This window comes from Chrysemys picta, chromosome 3 (genome assembly GCF_011386835.1).
Source record: "Chrysemys picta bellii isolate R12L10 chromosome 3, ASM1138683v2, whole genome shotgun sequence".
Classification (NCBI taxonomy): domain Eukaryota; kingdom Metazoa; phylum Chordata; order Testudines; family Emydidae; genus Chrysemys; species Chrysemys picta.
This window is the reverse complement of record NC_088793.1, coordinates 114,111,128-114,128,853: the sequence shown is the minus strand read 5'-3', so window position 1 is coordinate 114,128,853 and position 17,726 is coordinate 114,111,128. Positions and strand designations below refer to the sequence as shown.

Below are 17,726 nucleotides of genomic sequence, written 5' to 3'. Positions count from 1 at the left end.
ACAAAGCAGAAGAGGAAAGGGGAGAGAGAAATCCTGTCCAAAAAGTGTCTCCCTCAGATCATCCAGATTTTTTTTAAACTAGGGGGATGAAATTTATTTTTCCCAATTAAAAAAAACACACACTTATTTTCTTTTTTCCATTTGGCTGAAAGAAACTTAAGAGAAGGAAGGAAAGAAATTCTCAAACTTTTTTTTTTTTTTAAGCCAGACACGCATATGTTATAGGTCAGAACAGGACATCTGGGGAAAGCTTGTTGGCTTTATTAACAGCAACATTTATATTTCAGTAGTACCCAGGGGCCAGCCAAGTCAGTGCTGTACAAACATATAGCAGTAGGTAGTCCCTGCCCGAAAGAGCTGTCAGTCTAAACAGGACAAGTTATAACAGGTGGATGAAGCAAATAGGCAGGCCAGGGGGGCGGGTGGGGGATAAGGGTAAAAGGGCAACAAAAATAGGATGTATGTAATTCTTGGCCAATCAGGAGCAGTTGTCACAACTCACCACCTGCCTAGCCCTTTTTCTGGCAGCTTTCTTTATGCCTAATGGAAGAGATGAATTTTGAGCAATCTTCACAAAGTGGCTTTGACAAAGGCCGGGCACAAAGTACAGAACAGCACTTGCATTAGTAGATGGAATGCACCTTAAGCAAATATTATCCCCCTAGTTTATATCAGCTTTATAATATCATACGTGTTATCTTTAAGGCTTTATGAACTCATTCAGAAAATAGATGTGGTATTAGGATGCAAACCTTCAGTGGGTCAATGATGCAAGCAGATCAAAGCTTTACAGACATGATTTCTTCCCTAATTTTAATGACCTCTTTAGAATATGATACTTTAACCCCAAGTCAGTTACTGAAATCTACTGCAGCATACTGCGTATCAACAGCTGTAATCATCTGAAGTCCTAATGAAAGGTTTGAAGCTCTCTGATAACAGGCCAGGCTGCCGACATAATGATACGGTGCAGAAACCAACAAAATTTATTGGGACTGAGCACAAGGCTTAATAATTGTATTTGTTTCTTGTCAGCACTCATGGCCCCCCCCCCCCCACTGCCTGCACTGAGCGATTTGTTTGTAACCTTTGCCTTTATTGCTGTTTTATTGCCTCCCAGAAGGTACAGCAAAACATATACTTCACTTTTTGAAAAAAAGAAGCCTCCTCGAATTGATTTATGGAGCAAGGATTGCTTTAATGACATCACACAATTTTCTAGTCCTATTTCTTCAAACCTTCCCACAACTAGAAGAGTCATGCCAGATTCCCTCTAAGGATTGCTCTGCGTTCTTTGCTGGGTTTGACATTTTCTCCATTCATCTTTCATCACCCTTCAAATCTATTGAGAAGAAAATCTCCTAAAAGCTCTTATCTCACACTTCCGTCTCCTCCTCCATAATCATGTGAGAATGACCTGCAGGGCTATGAAAAGGAGATGGAAACTAACTTCAGGTTATCCAGTATATGATCTGCAATTAGGAAATGGAATAAACTGTCAATTTGTAAGAAAAGAGCTTTGTGCAGATTCACTTGTTGAGTAAACCAAGTTTTTGAAGTCCAAACCTCAGGGAACTAAGCACCAATTAACTGGTGGCACTTTTACAACAACTAATCACCTATGCATTTCTTGCACATGGAACTATTCCGTTTAAAAAGTTAGCCTTAGAATAGACTGCTCAGATTGCAGACTTAAAATATGGGAATACCTATTGCATAGAGTAGTGGTTTTCGATCAGTGGTCTGTGGACACGTTGGAGTCTGCAGACTATGTCTAAGATTTCCAAAAGGGGTCCGCACCACCATTTGAAATTTTTTAGTGTTCCGCAAATGAAAAACAGTTGAAAACCACTAGCATAGAGGGTAGGAACTAGATTACCAAAACACACTGCATAGAAAAGATATGGTTTCATGCCTTTGTTTTGTAAGATATATTCAATTTTTATTCAGCTCTGCAAGAAATTTCATGAAAGTTAGAGACGCTCCCAGTTATTCATTTACAGGATGGGACTGAACATCTTTAAAGAAGAAGATACAAAAGACACAGGTCAATGGGTAAAACTGCTTCAAACAAACTAACAATGTAGACATTCTCCTTTGTAAAAAGGCAAGCACATAAAACATACATGACAAGTGTTGATCAAAGTCAATATTAAAATGATTCTTACCCACAAAATAAAACCAGATATCAAATTCACAGTCATCCTCTTCAGACAAAGGCCTGAGGTGGGGAAAAAGCAGATTGAGCATACATTTTGCCTTCAATGTCTTCGTGTCTCATTCAACAATTGAGGGCCCTTCACTGCAAACACTCTCCTCCAGCCCCCAACATGCTCATATCTAGGGATTTAGCAAGAATGCCTCAGCTGACTTCAAGTGTTGTAGCAACAAGTAGGAAGATAGGTGGTAGTGAGCAGCCAAGACTTAAACCATATATGTCAATATCTTTAATTGCAGCTAAAAGCAAGTGGAAAGCCAGTGCAGCCTTTGGAGAATTGTCATTACATGCTTCCTGTGACTAATACTGCCAAGCAAGTGGGCAACTGCCATCTGCACCAGCTGCTTATTTTGTGTATATATTTTATCTACAGATTTACCTGGCACCCAATGCCACAGCTTCTGGATACCATACAAAGATTAAAAACAATATTGACAAATATGTTGGTCACATCTAGCAGGCAGAATAAGACAGCTGAATGCTGGGTTCATATGAGAGCAGCTCCTTACAATTAATATAAAGTACAGTGAAAATGCAGTTGTAAGTAATTCAAAGGTTTGCTCCTTGTTACTATATCCTATTTGCTTGACTAGAGGGATCAGTCTAAGGGTTAATTTTATAAATTGTTTAAATCAATCCACTCCTTTAAAAAACCAAAACTATTTAGTTAGGACTTCTCATAAACAAAGGGAATTCCCTCTGTAATATACTCACTTACACTGGCAGAAGACAGGTCACTATTTTAAAACAGCTCTCGCTTACTCTGTAGTTGCTAATGAATACACCTGCTACATAAGAACAGTCATACTAAGTCAGATCAATGGTCCATCTAGTCCAGGATCCTGTCTTCCAAAAGTGGCCAGTGCATGTGCTTCAGAGGGAACAAACAGAACAGGTAATCATCAAATGATCCATCCCCTGTCGCCCATTCCCAGCATTTGACAAATAGAGGCTGGGATACTTCAGAGCATAGTTTTGCATCCCTGCCCATCCTGACTTATAGTCATTGATGGACTTATTCTCCATGAACTTATCTAGTTCTTTTTTGAACCCTATTATAGTCTTGGCCTTCACAACATCCTCTGGTAAATAGTTCCACAGGTTCACTGTGTGTTGTGTAAAGAAATACTTCCTTTTGTTTGTTTTAAACTCACTGCCTATTAATTTCATTTGGTGACCCCTAGTTCTTGTGTCACGAGGAGGAGTAAATAACACTTCCTTATTTACTTGCTCCACACTAGTTATGATTTTATAGACCTCTATCACATCCCCCCTTAGACGTCCGTTTTCCAAGCTGAAAAGTCCCAGTCTTATTAGTCTCTCCTCATATGGAAGCTGTTCCATATCCCTAATAATTTTTGTTGCCCTTATCTGTACCTTTTCCAATTCCAATATATCTTTTTAGATATATCCAGATCTGCATGCAGTATTCAAGATGTGGGAGTACCATGGCAATATGATATTTTCTGTCTTATTATGTATCCCTTTCCTAAGGATTTCCAACATTGATAGCTTTTTTGACTGCTGCTGCACATTGAGTGGATGTTTTCAGAGAACTATCCACAATGATTCCAAGATTTCTTTCTTGAGTGGTAACAGCTAATTTAAAACTCATCATTCTGTATGTATAGTTGGGATTATGTTTTCCAATGTGCATTACTTTGCATTTATCAACATTGAATTTCATCTGCCATTTTGTTGCCCCATCACACAGTTTTGAGAGATCCCTTTGTAACTCTTTACAGTCTGCTTTGGACTTAACTATCTTGAATAGTTTTGCATCATCTGCACATTTTGCTACGTCACTATTCACCCATTTTTCCAGATCATTTATGAATATGTTGAATAGGACTGGGCCCAGTACAGAACCCTGGGGGACACCACTATTGACCTCTCTCCATTCTGAAAACTGACCATTTATTCCTACCCTTTGTTTCCTATCTTTTAACCATCTTTACTGATTCATGAGAGGACCTTCCCTCTTATCCCATGACAAATTACAGTAACTCTTCACTTAATGTTGTAGTTATGTTCCTGAAAAATGCTACTTTAAGTGAAACAATGTTAAGTGAATCCAATTTCCCCATAAGAATTAATGTCAAGGGGGGGGAGGGGGATTAGGTTCCAGGGACATTTTTTTTGCCAGACAAAAATACACACACACACACACACACACACACACACACAGAGAGAGAGAATGAGTTTTAAACAAACAATTTAATACTGTACACAGCAATGATGATTGTGAAGCTTGGTTGAAACAGTAGTGAAGTCAGAGGGTGGAAGAGGGTGGGATATTTCCCAGGAAATGCCTTACTGCTAAATGATGAACTGGCTAAGCCCTCAAGGGTTAACACATTGTTGTTAATGTAGCCTCACACTCTACAAGGCAGCATGAATGGAGGAAGGGGAGGCAGCATGGCAGAGACAGACAGACACACACCGTGTGAGAGAGAGAGAGAGAGACATGCATTGCCCCTTTAAGTACACTGACCCCACTCTAAGTACACTGCCTTTTTAAGTAGATCAGCAAGTTGAGACAGCAGCTGCTGCCAGCAAGCTCTCTCCATCCTGAGCCCTGTCGTGTTCCACCCCCCCACACTCTGTGCAGATGGGGGGGCATGTAGGGTTACCTAAAAAAAGAGGACCCTCCACGGGCCATGGCCCCGCCCATTTCCCCACCCCTAGCCCCACCCAAACTCCGCCCCTTCCCCGCCCTAACTCCGCCCCTGGAGCCCGGGAGGGGAAGCGCCCAGCCGGGGGTGCAGGGTCTGGAGGCTGCCCGGCAAACCGTGAAGCCGGTAGTGCTCGGGCTTTGGGCAGCCCCTATGCCTCCGGACCCTGCGCCCCCAGCCGGGCACTTCCCCTCCCGGGCTCCGGCGGCGCAGGGTCTGGAGGCACGGGGGCTGCCCGAAGCTGGTAGCTCTCGGGCAGCCCGGCTCTTAAACAGAGCCGAAGAGTCGGGGAGGAGCAGAGCCGCCATTTTCCCGGACATGTTCGGCTTTTTGGCAATTCCCCCTGGACGTGGGTTTGACTGCCGAAAAGCCGGACATGTCCGGGAAAAAGAGGACGTATGGTAACCCTAGGAGCAGGAGCAGGGCAGAGGGGAACACCTTGACATTAGCACCCTTCTACCCCCTTTCTCCCCCCCCCCCCGAACAGCAAGCAGGAGGCTCCCAGGAGCTGAATTGCCCGGCAATTGATAGCCTGCTGGGCGGCTACACAGGGAACTTTGGGGAGCGGGGAGCTGATAGGGGGGCTGCCGGGCCATCCTGGTTCCAAGCCCCCACCAGCTAGCTCCAATGGGCTGCTCTTTCTGCAAGCAGTGGACAAAGCTGGCGGCTGCCAACCGACGTTATAAGGGAGCATTGCGCAACTTTAAACAAGCATGTTCCCTAATTGATCAGCAACGAAACAACGTTAACCGGGATGACTTTAAGTGAGGAGTTACTGTATTTTGCTTAAGAGCCTTTGGTGAGGGACCTTGTCAAAAGCTTTCTGAAAATCTAAGTACATTATATCCACTAGATCACCCTTGTCCACATGTTTGTTGAACCCCCTCAAAGAATTCTAGTAGATCAGTAAGGCATGATTTCCCTTTACAAAAACCATGTTAACTTTTCCCCAACAAATCATGTTCATCTATGTGTCTGATAATTCTGTTCTTTACTATAGTTTCAACCAGTTTGCCTGGTACTGAAATCAGGCTTATTGACCTGTAATTGCTGAGATTTTTTTAAAATTGGCGTCACATTAGCTATCCTCCAGTCATTCAGTACAGAAGCGGATTTAAATGATAGGTTACAGACTACAGTTAGTAGTTCTGCAATTTTACATTTGTGTTCCTTCAAAAGTCTTGGGTGAATATCATCTGGTCCTGGTGACTTATTAGTGTTTAATTTATAAATTTGTTCCAAAACCTCCTGTACTGACACCTCAATCTGGGACAGTTCCTCAGATTTGTCACATAAAAAGAATGGCTCAGGTTTGGGAAACTCCTGCACATCCTCAGCTGTGAAGACCTCTGCAAAGAATTCATTCAGTTTCTCCGCCATAGCCTTATCTTTCTTGAGTGCTCCTTTAATATCTTGATCATCCAATGGACCCACTGGTTGTTTAGCAGACTTTCTGCTTCTGATGTACTTAATATAAAATTTTTGCTGTTACTTTTTGAGTCCTTTGCTAACTGTCCTTCAAATTCCTTTTTGGCCTTCCTAATTATATTTTTACACTTCACTTGCCAGAGTTTATGCTCCTTTCTATTTTCCTCAATAAGGTTTAAACTTCCACTTTTTAAAGGATGCCCTTTTGCCTCTCACTGCTTCTTATACTTTGTTGTTTAGCCACAGTGGCACTTTTCTGGTTTTCTTACTATGTTTTCTATTTGGGATATCCATTTAAATTGCTGGAAAATTTCCTAAGACCATACTTAGCAGATTATTCTTATTGCTTCCACCCTTTAATATTCACCCCTTCCCCAGCACAAGCATTCACTACAGACAGCAAAACTACAAATACCATTACAGCCTCACCTTGACTGAGATGATCATTCCTATCACTCCTCCAGTGGCGCACATGCTTGCTCAAGTTATTTTAAAGCTTTCTGCCACTGCAATTTTAAATCTTCACCAGACACGCTGACCTGTCCTCACAGGGAAGGCTGCAATCCATAAATGTCAAGATAATTAGCTACCTTAACCAGCCACATCTAAAACTCATCTGTGTTAGCTGCAGCAACTGTACTTCAATATATTATTTGAATTGGCTCTTTCAGTAACCTATTCATAGAGAATTTTTTTAAATGCTCTGCAGAGAAAGGACATCTTTCATCCACATGAAAATGTTACTGTTAGACAGATGGTGAAGGGATACTATCTAATGGAAAATATTTCTAGCCCCACACAATATCTATGCTGTCCATGTGCATACAATACCCATGACTAAGGCGGCAAGTCAATTTGAAATTAGTCAGAAAGTGACTTGAAATGCTGGTTCATTGTATGGCTTTAAGTAGATTAAAAAATTAATTCCAATGAATCACAAGATTAAAAAATTAATCGCAATTAATCAAAAAGAAAGTCAAAGCATGAAGGGGCATATGAATGCAATGCTGGCTACAACAATACCATGCAAATGCCTGTTCTCACTTTCAAATGACATTGTAAATAAGAAGCAGGCAGCATTATCTCCCATAAATGTAAACAAACTCATTTGTCTGAGCAATTGGCTGAACAAAAAATAGGACTAAGTGGACATGTATGCTCTAAAGCAGGGGTGGGCAAACTTTTTGGCCCGAGGGCCACATCTGGGTATGTAAATTGTATGGCAGGCCATGAATGCTCATGAAATTGGGGGTAGGGTTGCGGGAGAGGTCTCCAGGTTCCGGGGATGAGGAGTTTGGGGTGCAGGAGGGTGCTCCGGGCTGGGACTAATGGGTTCAGAGGGTGGAAGGGGGATCAGGGATGGGGCATGCTGTTGGGGCAAGAGGGGGGAAGGCGGGTTCTGCTGGGGATGCAGGCTCTGGGGTGGGGATGGGGATGAGGGACTTGGGGTACAAGAGGGGCTCTGGGCTGGGATTGAGGGGTTCAGAGGGCAGGAGGGGGATTGGAGCTGGGGTAGGGGATTGGGGTGCAGAGGACTCAGGGGTGCAAGCTCCAGGCGGCGCTTACCGCAAGCAGCTCCCAGAAGCAGCTCCTCCGCTCCAGCTCTGAGGCGTGGCCAGGCAGCTCTGCACGCTGCCCCACCCGCAGGTGCCATCCCTGCACATCACATTGGCTGGAAACCACGGATGGGGCAGCGCGCAGAGCTGCAGGGACAGCGCCTGCGGATGGGGCAGCGTGCAGAGCTACCTGGCCATGCCTCTGCGTACTACATAGGAGCCAGAGGGGGATCATGCCAGCTGCTTCCTGGGATCCGCATGGCGCAGGGCAAGCACCCTACCCCGCTCCCCGGCTGGAACGCCGGAGCAGGGCAAACTCCCCGCAGGAACTGAGGGCCAGATTAAATGGTCCGAATGTGGCCTGCAGGATGTAGTTTGCTCACCCCTGCTCTAAAGATTTACATTGTTTTGTTTTTGAGTGCAGTTATATACAAAAAATAATTCTACATTTGTAACCTGCACTTTCATGATAAAGAGATTGCACTACAGTACTTGTATGAGGTGAATTGAAAAATACTATTTCTTTTCTTTATCTTTTTTACAGTGCAAATATTTGCTTTCAAAAATAATAATATGAAGTGAGCACTGTACACTTTGTATTCTGTGCTGAAATTAAAATCAATATATTTGAAAAGATTAAAAAAATCCAAAAGTATTTATAATAAATTTAAATTGGTATTCTTTTTATTTGAGTTAATTAGTTTTTAGTTTTAATTTTTATTTATAATTAGTTATCATTAATTAGTTTTTAGTTAATCCCGTGAGTTAACTGCGATTAATTGACAGCCCTACTTTTAAGACCAGCAATTCAATGGACAAGAACATCAAAGTTAATTTCATATATTCTTTATGGACCAAATTTTTCACATCAATAGTTATCCCAAAGGAGATATTTCATCCTAACCCTTTGTCTCAATAAAGAAGCAGTAAAAAGGACTAATGTAATGCAATTTTTTTCACATAGAATATATGAAATTAAGCTGGAAATTTTTGTTCTACTGAAGGGATGGAGTCAAAACATACATTGTGTTAAACTTTAAATACATCTTTGTGTTATCTGAATCAAACAATGCACAACTTATAGGCACACACAAAGCACACTTGCACAATGTCACATATGCAAGCTATTGAGTCTTCCAACTCAGTCTCTCATTGTAATAATGACTCCAAGCATTCAGAAAAGATGACCAGGCTAAAAACGGCATTACTACACCATCTCACCTATACACAACCTCTCCACATGCACAATTTACGGCTACTTGCTACGAAATTCAGTTCCCCAAATAAATACTTCTTAGGATAGCTTCTCTTTTATATTAGCATTTTATATTGCTAGTGATCCAGTTGCTGAACTATTGTGATTCCCAATTAATTTTTTTCCTTCAATTTTATAATAGCTTTACTTCAGAAAGCTCATCTCACCACCAACATTTTTTAAAAAAAATCAGAACCATCCATAAAATTTGTTGGCAGTTTTGTTTGCTACAATTTATTTTGATTAAGCAATTTAATCATCTCATGTTTTTACTAATATTTCACGACCTACCCAAATGAACTGTGAAGTATATATATTCTGACAGTACATAGTAAAGTATCAAATGTTTACATTTTACCGATATGTAAACATATGTATATTTACATATGTACAGTCTGATTGCCATAGATGTCTGATCCATATATTTCTTCTATTACATACAATGTATGTTTATTTAACACAAGATACTAATAAACCAAATGTCTGAAAATTCTTAGCACTTTTTGCCATCAAAAAAGAAAGATGGTATCTTTATTCACAAGATCGGGACGGGTAGGGGGGAGTGGGGAAGGAATTCAAAGAAAATGATTTTCAGTGATACATGATTTCTCTACAATTAAACAGTGCGTCTGGAAGCATATTTTCCGGGCAATACTAAACAGACTCAGTACAAACCTGTCACTCATTTGCCAGATAATTAAATCCTTAGGTTGCTCATTTCACATAAAACCGCAAAAAAAGATTTTAGGTGACCCCACCCTTTTCTGATGCATTTTTAAAGCAGTAACTCAAAAATCATGTCATTAAAGAATTATTTAAAATTCATACTGAAAGAATGGTTAAATGATTTTGAGGTGGCCCTGAAACATACAATTTTACAAAAGGGAAAAAGTTCTTGGTCTACAGAACATGCACTTTTCATAAGCCACTTAACTGAAGTGAAATCTTTTCCTCATCCTGTATCTATCCTTGTTCATACACTCATGTCTGGTTTATCCTGTTTTTCTTGAAGACTATGGACAACCAGAGGGCAATAGGCTTGAGAGTGCTCCAGAACCAGCATTAGAGCAGGAGCCCCAGCCAGAGGCCACAACATGAGAAAGGGCAGCTGAGAGAAGTCAATTTGGACGCTGGGACAGGAAGGCCGAGAGCCAGGCAGAGTCACATCCTGTCCTTGGCAGGGGATTAGCAGTAGCTGCAGCAGGAGGCTAGAGGAGAGCAGCCTGTATGCACGTAGGATGGTGTAGAGAAGTTACAATTATGCCATGAACCTTATACTCCTTGGGGTCTGAGTTAGGAACTGATCTTCACTGGTACTATAACAAAGCAATTGTGCCCAGGATATCTGCACATTTTAGTTTCCGGTAGCCCTCGTACAGGAATGATGTTACTCAAAACATGAGAGTGCGTATAGGAACCTTCTAGGGCTAGAGCCTATAGAGCCTCTGTGCTTGGGAACGCCTGCAGCGCTTGCCTCCGAGCTCATGGTACACAGAGCACACTATCAGACAGCTAGAAGGACTGCGGTACCACCAGACTTTCACCAATACCCTGTGGTGGGGTCGGCAACAATCTTCCAAATACCGCATATAAATATTTTCTTTCACTTTGTTTGTAATCAGCAAGTTTTACCTGTGATTTAGGTGCAGAATACTGCAGTTCTCTGATTCCAAAGGATGTAGAAAATGGTTCCATAGGTTCCTTTTTTCTTTACTTACTACTGCATCACGTGGGTTTGTGGCGAGAATAAATACCAGCTGACAGGCAATCTCACTTGGTCTATGGCTAATTTCCGCAGTTTGTGCTGGACTGATTAGCTTACATATTAAGCATAGATAATTCTTCATAGATAGCTGAGCAATACAAGTGGGTATCATGATACAGTAAAAGGATCCTCTATTTACTTGCTATATGTAGAAAGAGCAAAGATTGATGGTGAAGGCATTTGATGAGAATATGATAGGAAGAAAGGCTATAAATAGAGAAGGGTTTTTTTTTGTTTGTTTTTTAAATTCAGCATATCAGAGTAAAGAGGTCATGACAGATTTCCCCATACACTGTCCATAATTAGGGGCTTGCAGAACAAGCTGAATTTTTATCCTTACCTTTCACTTACAAAGAAACTGAGGGAGATATCCCCATAACTAACTGAATGAAAAATTCCTCCATAACCAAGGTGACTTCCTCACAACACTCATTTAAGAGAGAACTAATACTGTCCCCATTTTAGAGAGGGAAATAGACAGAGAAGGACCAAAAGTGCTGAGATCTGGAAACGGCCATTGACTTCATCGGCACTTATATAAGGCCATAGAGGAATTTAGTATCCTAGCCAAGATTAGCAGTCAGGAATTCCTATCCCCCAGCCCTGTGCTTAGACCACTAAGACATGCCTTTCTTCACTTCTTAGATATATGAACAAAATACTGCCAGTCTTTGAAAGCTGACTTATATGCAGTAAGTAGCTTGTAGTTACTTATTGTTTAGAAATCTTTCATGGTGTACAACGGCAACAGCATGGCTTAATCAGGAGACCTGGTTGTACGATACCAAGTTTTCAGAGTAAAGTCTGTCTAAAGAGTTCAAATTTGATCATTTTTGTGGTAAAACTTGTCCATATAGCTCTACAGAAAAAACAGTGAGGAACAAAGACTGGACTTTTCAAATATGTTTAAAATGTGCCAGAAATTAATCAGGATTAGCCCCCTCTCCTTTTATCCATGCCTTTTACTCCAAAATATCTGACTACCTTTGAACTTACACATTAAATATATCAATCACAGCAGCCCACTATACTCAAAGGTGGTGCTAATTTTGCCTTTAATGGTAACTGCACAACTAAAAACTAGGATTTTCAAAAAATAATAAAATCTCTTTTTAAAAGATTTTGAGAAGTACATGCTTAAAAAAAAAAAAAAAACAACAACAAAGATAGACTTGTCATTGGTCATAAATTGAAGTTTGCACTGCCAAGAAAGATAGCTTTAAAGTTTGATGGCCAGACTAGTCAGCATAAAGAAGCTGTAGATCACTTCATACAGACAAGTGAATCTGTACTACAAACCTCTATACAGACATTTTTTCAAACGGCATGAATACCAATGTCAAATAGGGTCACCAGATAGCAAATGTGAAAAAAAGGACTTTTTTTTTTTTTTTTTTTTTTTAAAAGGGGAAGGGGTATAGTTACGTATATAAAACAAAGCCCCTAATATTGGGACAATCCCGTTATTATCGGGACGTCTAGTCACCCTAATGTCAAATAGCCTAGTACTAAATGTGAAAAGATGCAGTAGTCTCCATTTAAAATTAACCCTTTCGGTGCCTTAAGAAAGTCCTTGTGATATTTAGAGATGCTCGTATGTGGCTCTATAGATGCAAGCTGTAGCGTCTACTGCAATGTTATCAGATCATCAAAATTCTAAAGTTTTGCATTAGTAGGTGAAAGGTATCACAGGACTGACAGAATATCATGCAACAGAAACATTTACAAAACTCTGACAATATTGTCCACCCTAGCACAAAATTAAACACTGCAGTGCTGAACTGATCATACCATTTGTTAGTCTAACCTGTGCCAAGCCAGTTATGGGCCATCTTAGCAATGACAGGGCTAGCCAAATGGACCCTAGACAAAAATCTGTCTAATTCTTGGGACACCTAGTTCATCACTATGATTTTCTTTCTGCCTGTTCCAGGTTATTACATGGATCAGCGTTCATGTCGCAATCCTTGTCGGTACTGGCCCAAGCCGGGAAAGCTAATGATCTAGCCAGCAGACCAAACTCGGTGATTAATTCTGGTCACATGCCACCTGAGGCACGTTGCACATATGCTAAGAAGACTATCAAATCATGGCTGCAGCCACAGACTGGTCTTTGGTATCTTTACTTATAGGAGAGTGGGTAGCAGCTAAAGTTGGAGATTAGGAATGGAAATCTTGGGGAAAAACCCACACCTTTAAGCAGTTTACTGACATTCCACTGATGGGCTTTGTGAGGTCACCATCCATCAAACTTTCCAGGGACTCAGAAGAGAAAAGTACACAAGACAAAAGAAGCCATTTGTTCAATAATTATGACACTAAATGGAAACATTAAACAGTAAGGCACAGCAATTAGTGTGTCAAATATTCTCTGGTCACTGAACAGATATAATAATCTCCCCCAAAGTTCCTAAAGCTAAAGCTGGGTAGTATCAACAGAAACTACCCAAACTGGGTAATATCAATAGAAACTATAATAATCACCCTATAGCCTAGGTATTTATTTATTTATTTAAAATTCTAACAGATGCATTTAGAAGTATAACAACTGACTTACACATTATGTTTATGCTATATTCTATTACACTTTTCTGCATGCAAATAAAGCTATTGCACAGAGACTTGTTTTTACAAAGCACCTTTCATCTAAAAATCTCAAAAGTTGTGAACACATCTTATAGATTAATCATCACAATGGGAACTGGTAGGTACTGATTACAACCTTTATATAGACAGATAAAGCAAGGCACAGAAAAGTTAAGGTACTTGATGAAGTCACACAATGAAAAAGTGGCATGGCCAGTCAGAGAACCCAAAAGTCCCACATCCTAGACCCCGACTCTGTTCAGAGTCTTCCTTTTATGACTAATTTATGGCATGGCTGAGCATTAAAAATCTTTAAAGGCATTCTAAAACACCTTCTGAATCACTTTACATTCTAGAAGGAAAATTACATTTATTTTCAAATATAGACAGACAGGAAGTCTGGTGAGTCTGTTTTCCAAGGAAAAACAAAAAACAAACAAAAAACTTAAAACCAACTATAATGAAAACAAATACATATGCTTTCTTCACTAGCCACATGGCCAAAAATTTAGGAGTGGATTTAATTACTACCATTTCAGGGTGAGTGATAAGTTACAAAGCTAGAAGCAGGACATGCCAGTGGATGGTTTGTTACTGAAGGAAAAAAAGTTTCTTTTGTTTGCCAAGGGTTTTCTTGTGAAACCACAAAAATGGCAACTCTTCCCACCTCCCCCAAACAATCCAAAAAATAAACTGCAAGACAGCACTCTCTCTCTCAACTCAAAGACATACACTGTTATGGGTGGGGTTTTTTTTTTTTTTTTTTTTGCTTTATCATCTATTCAGTTGTAAAGGTCAGAGGTATTCCCTAGCTAACAAAGATAACAGTTATGACAGAATTTATATATAATAATAATTCAAATTTAAAGATCAATAGTCAATTATTTATATACTCCAGAGAACACAGTCATGATAGCTTCCTCATTATAAAAAACAAAAAAAGTCTCAGAAGCTATGACCTGATTGGGGACTCACTTTGCTTTTCTTTTTAACTGGTTACATAACCAAAATTACCTTTTGGGTGATTTTTATTGGTTTGGGGTTTTTTGTTTGTTTGGTTTGGTTTTGGGGTGGAGGAGGGAAGGAAAGGAAATTACAATAGTTTTGCTCGGATCTGTCGTCATGTTCAAAAACTATTACAAACCTTAAAATTATCGCTGAAAACTTCTAAGCACAAATCTACCAGTCAGTTCTTCTGTCTACCTACTGTTAACTTACCTTCCCCCAGCATTGCTGGGCTTCATAGAAATGTACATAACACCAAGAGCTACCCATGTGCTACCAGGGAGTAAATCAGAGCCAGAGGGCAGGGGTTAGCAGATGTATTGTTTATGGCTTTCTAAATGACAAAGAGGTTCTATGGGTCTCACTAAATGGTAACACAACCCCATGGTCCAACCTCACTTTAGTTACAGAGACAACATTTCACCCTCAGAATCTCTTGAGGATGACAAGAACTCCTAAATGGTGCATTCCACATATAACTACACTTTCCCCCCCTCCCCTCAAAAGAAAAGAATCAAAGCTTTCCAGAACAGAAGTAGATTAACTCTCACCCTTTTATCTACTTTGATTTGCATTTAGAACAGCATTTACTAAGCTGTAAACAGACAGCATGGTTGAGTGATTTATCCATTGCTCCAAATAAAGTGAGCACAATAGCAGTAAGTCTTTTCAGCAATTCGATAGTTCATTGGAGCAGCAGTAGCAGCTATCTTGGCCACTTATCCTCCACTGAAAGCTTTACAAAGATTAACAGTGGATTTGTAGAAGGCTTATTATTACTGTAGCATAATTTACCATTTCATACTGATCAAAAAACAGTGGGTTTTTAAAGTCAGCTTTAAGTTGTTAATTATTATTATTTATTTGTATTGTGGTACAGCATAGGGTCCAAGTCATGTTCTGGGTAGGCACTGGGCAAACACAAAGAGATGGTCCCTGCCCCAACAAGTTTACATTCTAAAATGAGAGACAACAGGTAGATACAACGAACAGTTAGGGAAAAGCCCAAGGGGATTATTATTTTTTACATCAGAGTTTTCCAGCTACTAGAGACATATCGAGCAAGAGATAGGAACAGCTTTTACTGTGAGAAATGAGATAAGGCAATTATAATGTCTATTATAAATGAAAGTATGAGACAATCACATTTAGTCAAGACTTTATGTATTTCGTATGAGGTTAGCCTAGAACCAATCCTAATACGGGCCTTAATTTGCACATAGTATCTCCGTTTTAAGCTCTGCTCTGTTGGGTTAGAAAGATATCCTTTGTTTACAATATACTTTATTCATACTGTAATAAGCCCCTTTTCTGGGCAAAAATGACTGGGCAAAAATGACAGCAAGAAAGAACCTTTTGACCAGGGTGCAGGCTGTAGGAGTCATAAAAGTGTACATAGTTGGCATAAGGTTTTAATTTTCTAGGGTAACTTGGAGTATATAGAATCATAGAATATCAGGGTTGGAAAGCACCTCAGGAGGTCATCTAGTCCAAACCCCTGCTCAAAGCAGGACCAATCTCCAACTCCTTAAGTGGCCCCCGCAAGGATTGAACTCACAACCCTGGATTTAACAGGCCAATTGTCAAACCACTGGGCTATCCCCCTTCCCAGTATAGGAAACTTTTTAATCTGAAATAATATAAGACAAACATATAGTAAAGAACAGTATATGCACACCCACTCACTCACTCAGGCTTTAGGATATTTAATATGGCCTATGTCCAAAAAGCAAAAATACCATGTGCAAAACTGAAAGGGACCATTAAAACAATAAGATTTTGCCTCAGGAGGCAAAGGTTTGAGTTACATTAGCCGATTCTTGCAGGAAGCACGAACAACTGTTTACACATGTAACAAGACCAGGTATATTTCTGAACTAGACATCTCACCCTCCAATAATCTTAAATATGGATTACAATAATATACTTTTAAAAACACCAAAAATAGAAAATAGAAAAACACTGATGATATAAACATTTAAAATATATTCATTTCTAGAAAGAAACAGCAAGCTCCTTACTGGTTATTTTACAGAAACCATTTCCCACAACAAGGAACACAAATTAGGTTAATATATTAGAATTCTGTTCTAATTTACATTGGTATAAATCCAAAGAAACTCCATTGACTTCAGGAAGTTACTCTGAATTTACATTGGGGTAACAGAGACAAATTTAACCTAAATTTTCACATATGAATACAATTAGTCAAAATTCTCCCTGCCTTTGCAGCCATTTATCCTCAGGGAAGTCAGTGAGACTGCACAGGTATGAATGAAAACAAAATCTGACAATTTTTCCTTCATGTCTCAGTGTGCCAGCAATGAGAAAGTTCACCAGAATAAAAGACCTGTATATCTAATACCATCCACAATTAGAAAAATCTCATCAGTATAATTATTTTTAATAGCCATGAACAAATTGTATTTGCTCATCCAAATCTTTTAAAGACCTACAGAGCTATTTCTGGTTAGTACGAAAGGAGAATGAGCTAATGGAAAACTAATCTGCTTATAACTGCTTTTTAAAGTCTTACCTTTACTTGGAATTTTATCTTACTAAAAGGAGAAAGTGGCACTAAGAAGCAAGATATCTCAGTAAGAATTTTATTATTCTACTTTAAATCTAAACTGAATGGCTTTTCTCTCAGTAGGGGGGGCAGGCAATGTAAAAGTCTTTAGCTGGCCTCCCGAAGGGGGGAAAGCCTGTTTCTAAAGTGTCACACTGTTCATGGAGAAAATTAAAGTGAACTGCTTGAACACCACACACCTATCACCTGCATTCTCTCTTTTGTGCAGGAGATTTAAAATAAATAAACGAACCCTGTCAGCAATCTTTCTGAGGCTCATATTCCCTTGCCAAACAGTAATGCCTATCCCTGAAGCTGTGGTATCGCCCTGCAGCTTTACAGGCATCATTATGTTAGTGCAGATCTAGTCTTTTGGGTTTAATGTGTTCAAGAAAATACAGATTGGGAGATTGGATGTCAGCTTCACAATAGCAGCCCCTCCCATATCGGGTGATCTCAAAACACTAAGAAGAACGTTATCGGTTATAATTATTACTATTTGCTGATTACAGCACTGTCACAAAGCGCAATGGATTTATGCCTGTCTTCAGGGGGCCTAGTAAAGACTTTTTGCATCTCAGCTATCTTTTCAACTATGTTCAAGTAACTTTCTACTGAGCAGCCTCTGGAATGTTCTTGTCTAGGAAGCATTGCTTAGAGAAGGGCATT

The 17,726-nt window shown here is 39.9% G+C and overlaps 1 protein-coding gene and 1 long non-coding RNA gene across 9 annotated transcripts in view; one reads left to right on the top strand and one right to left on the bottom strand.

The window, feature by feature from the left end:
• PLEKHG1 (pleckstrin homology and RhoGEF domain containing G1) overlaps window positions 1–17,726 on the bottom strand; it is a 216,714-nt gene that overhangs the window by 52,447 nt on the left and 146,541 nt on the right. The window contains exon 1 of one of the 8 annotated variants that reach the window (XM_065588804.1): window positions 2,169–2,289. The exons of the other annotated variants lie outside the window; for them this stretch is intronic. Within the exon in view, the coding sequence (XP_065444876.1) occupies window positions 2,169–2,204 (36 nt within the window). The 5' untranslated portion in view covers window positions 2,205–2,289. Of the gene's footprint in view, window positions 1–2,168; window positions 2,290–17,726 lie in introns of those variants that run through there. 8 annotated transcript variants of the gene reach the window in all.
• The window catches only part of LOC112060750 (uncharacterized), an 88,988-nt gene that overhangs the window by 39,047 nt on the left and 32,215 nt on the right, over window positions 1–17,726 (top strand). The window lies entirely within an intron of this gene.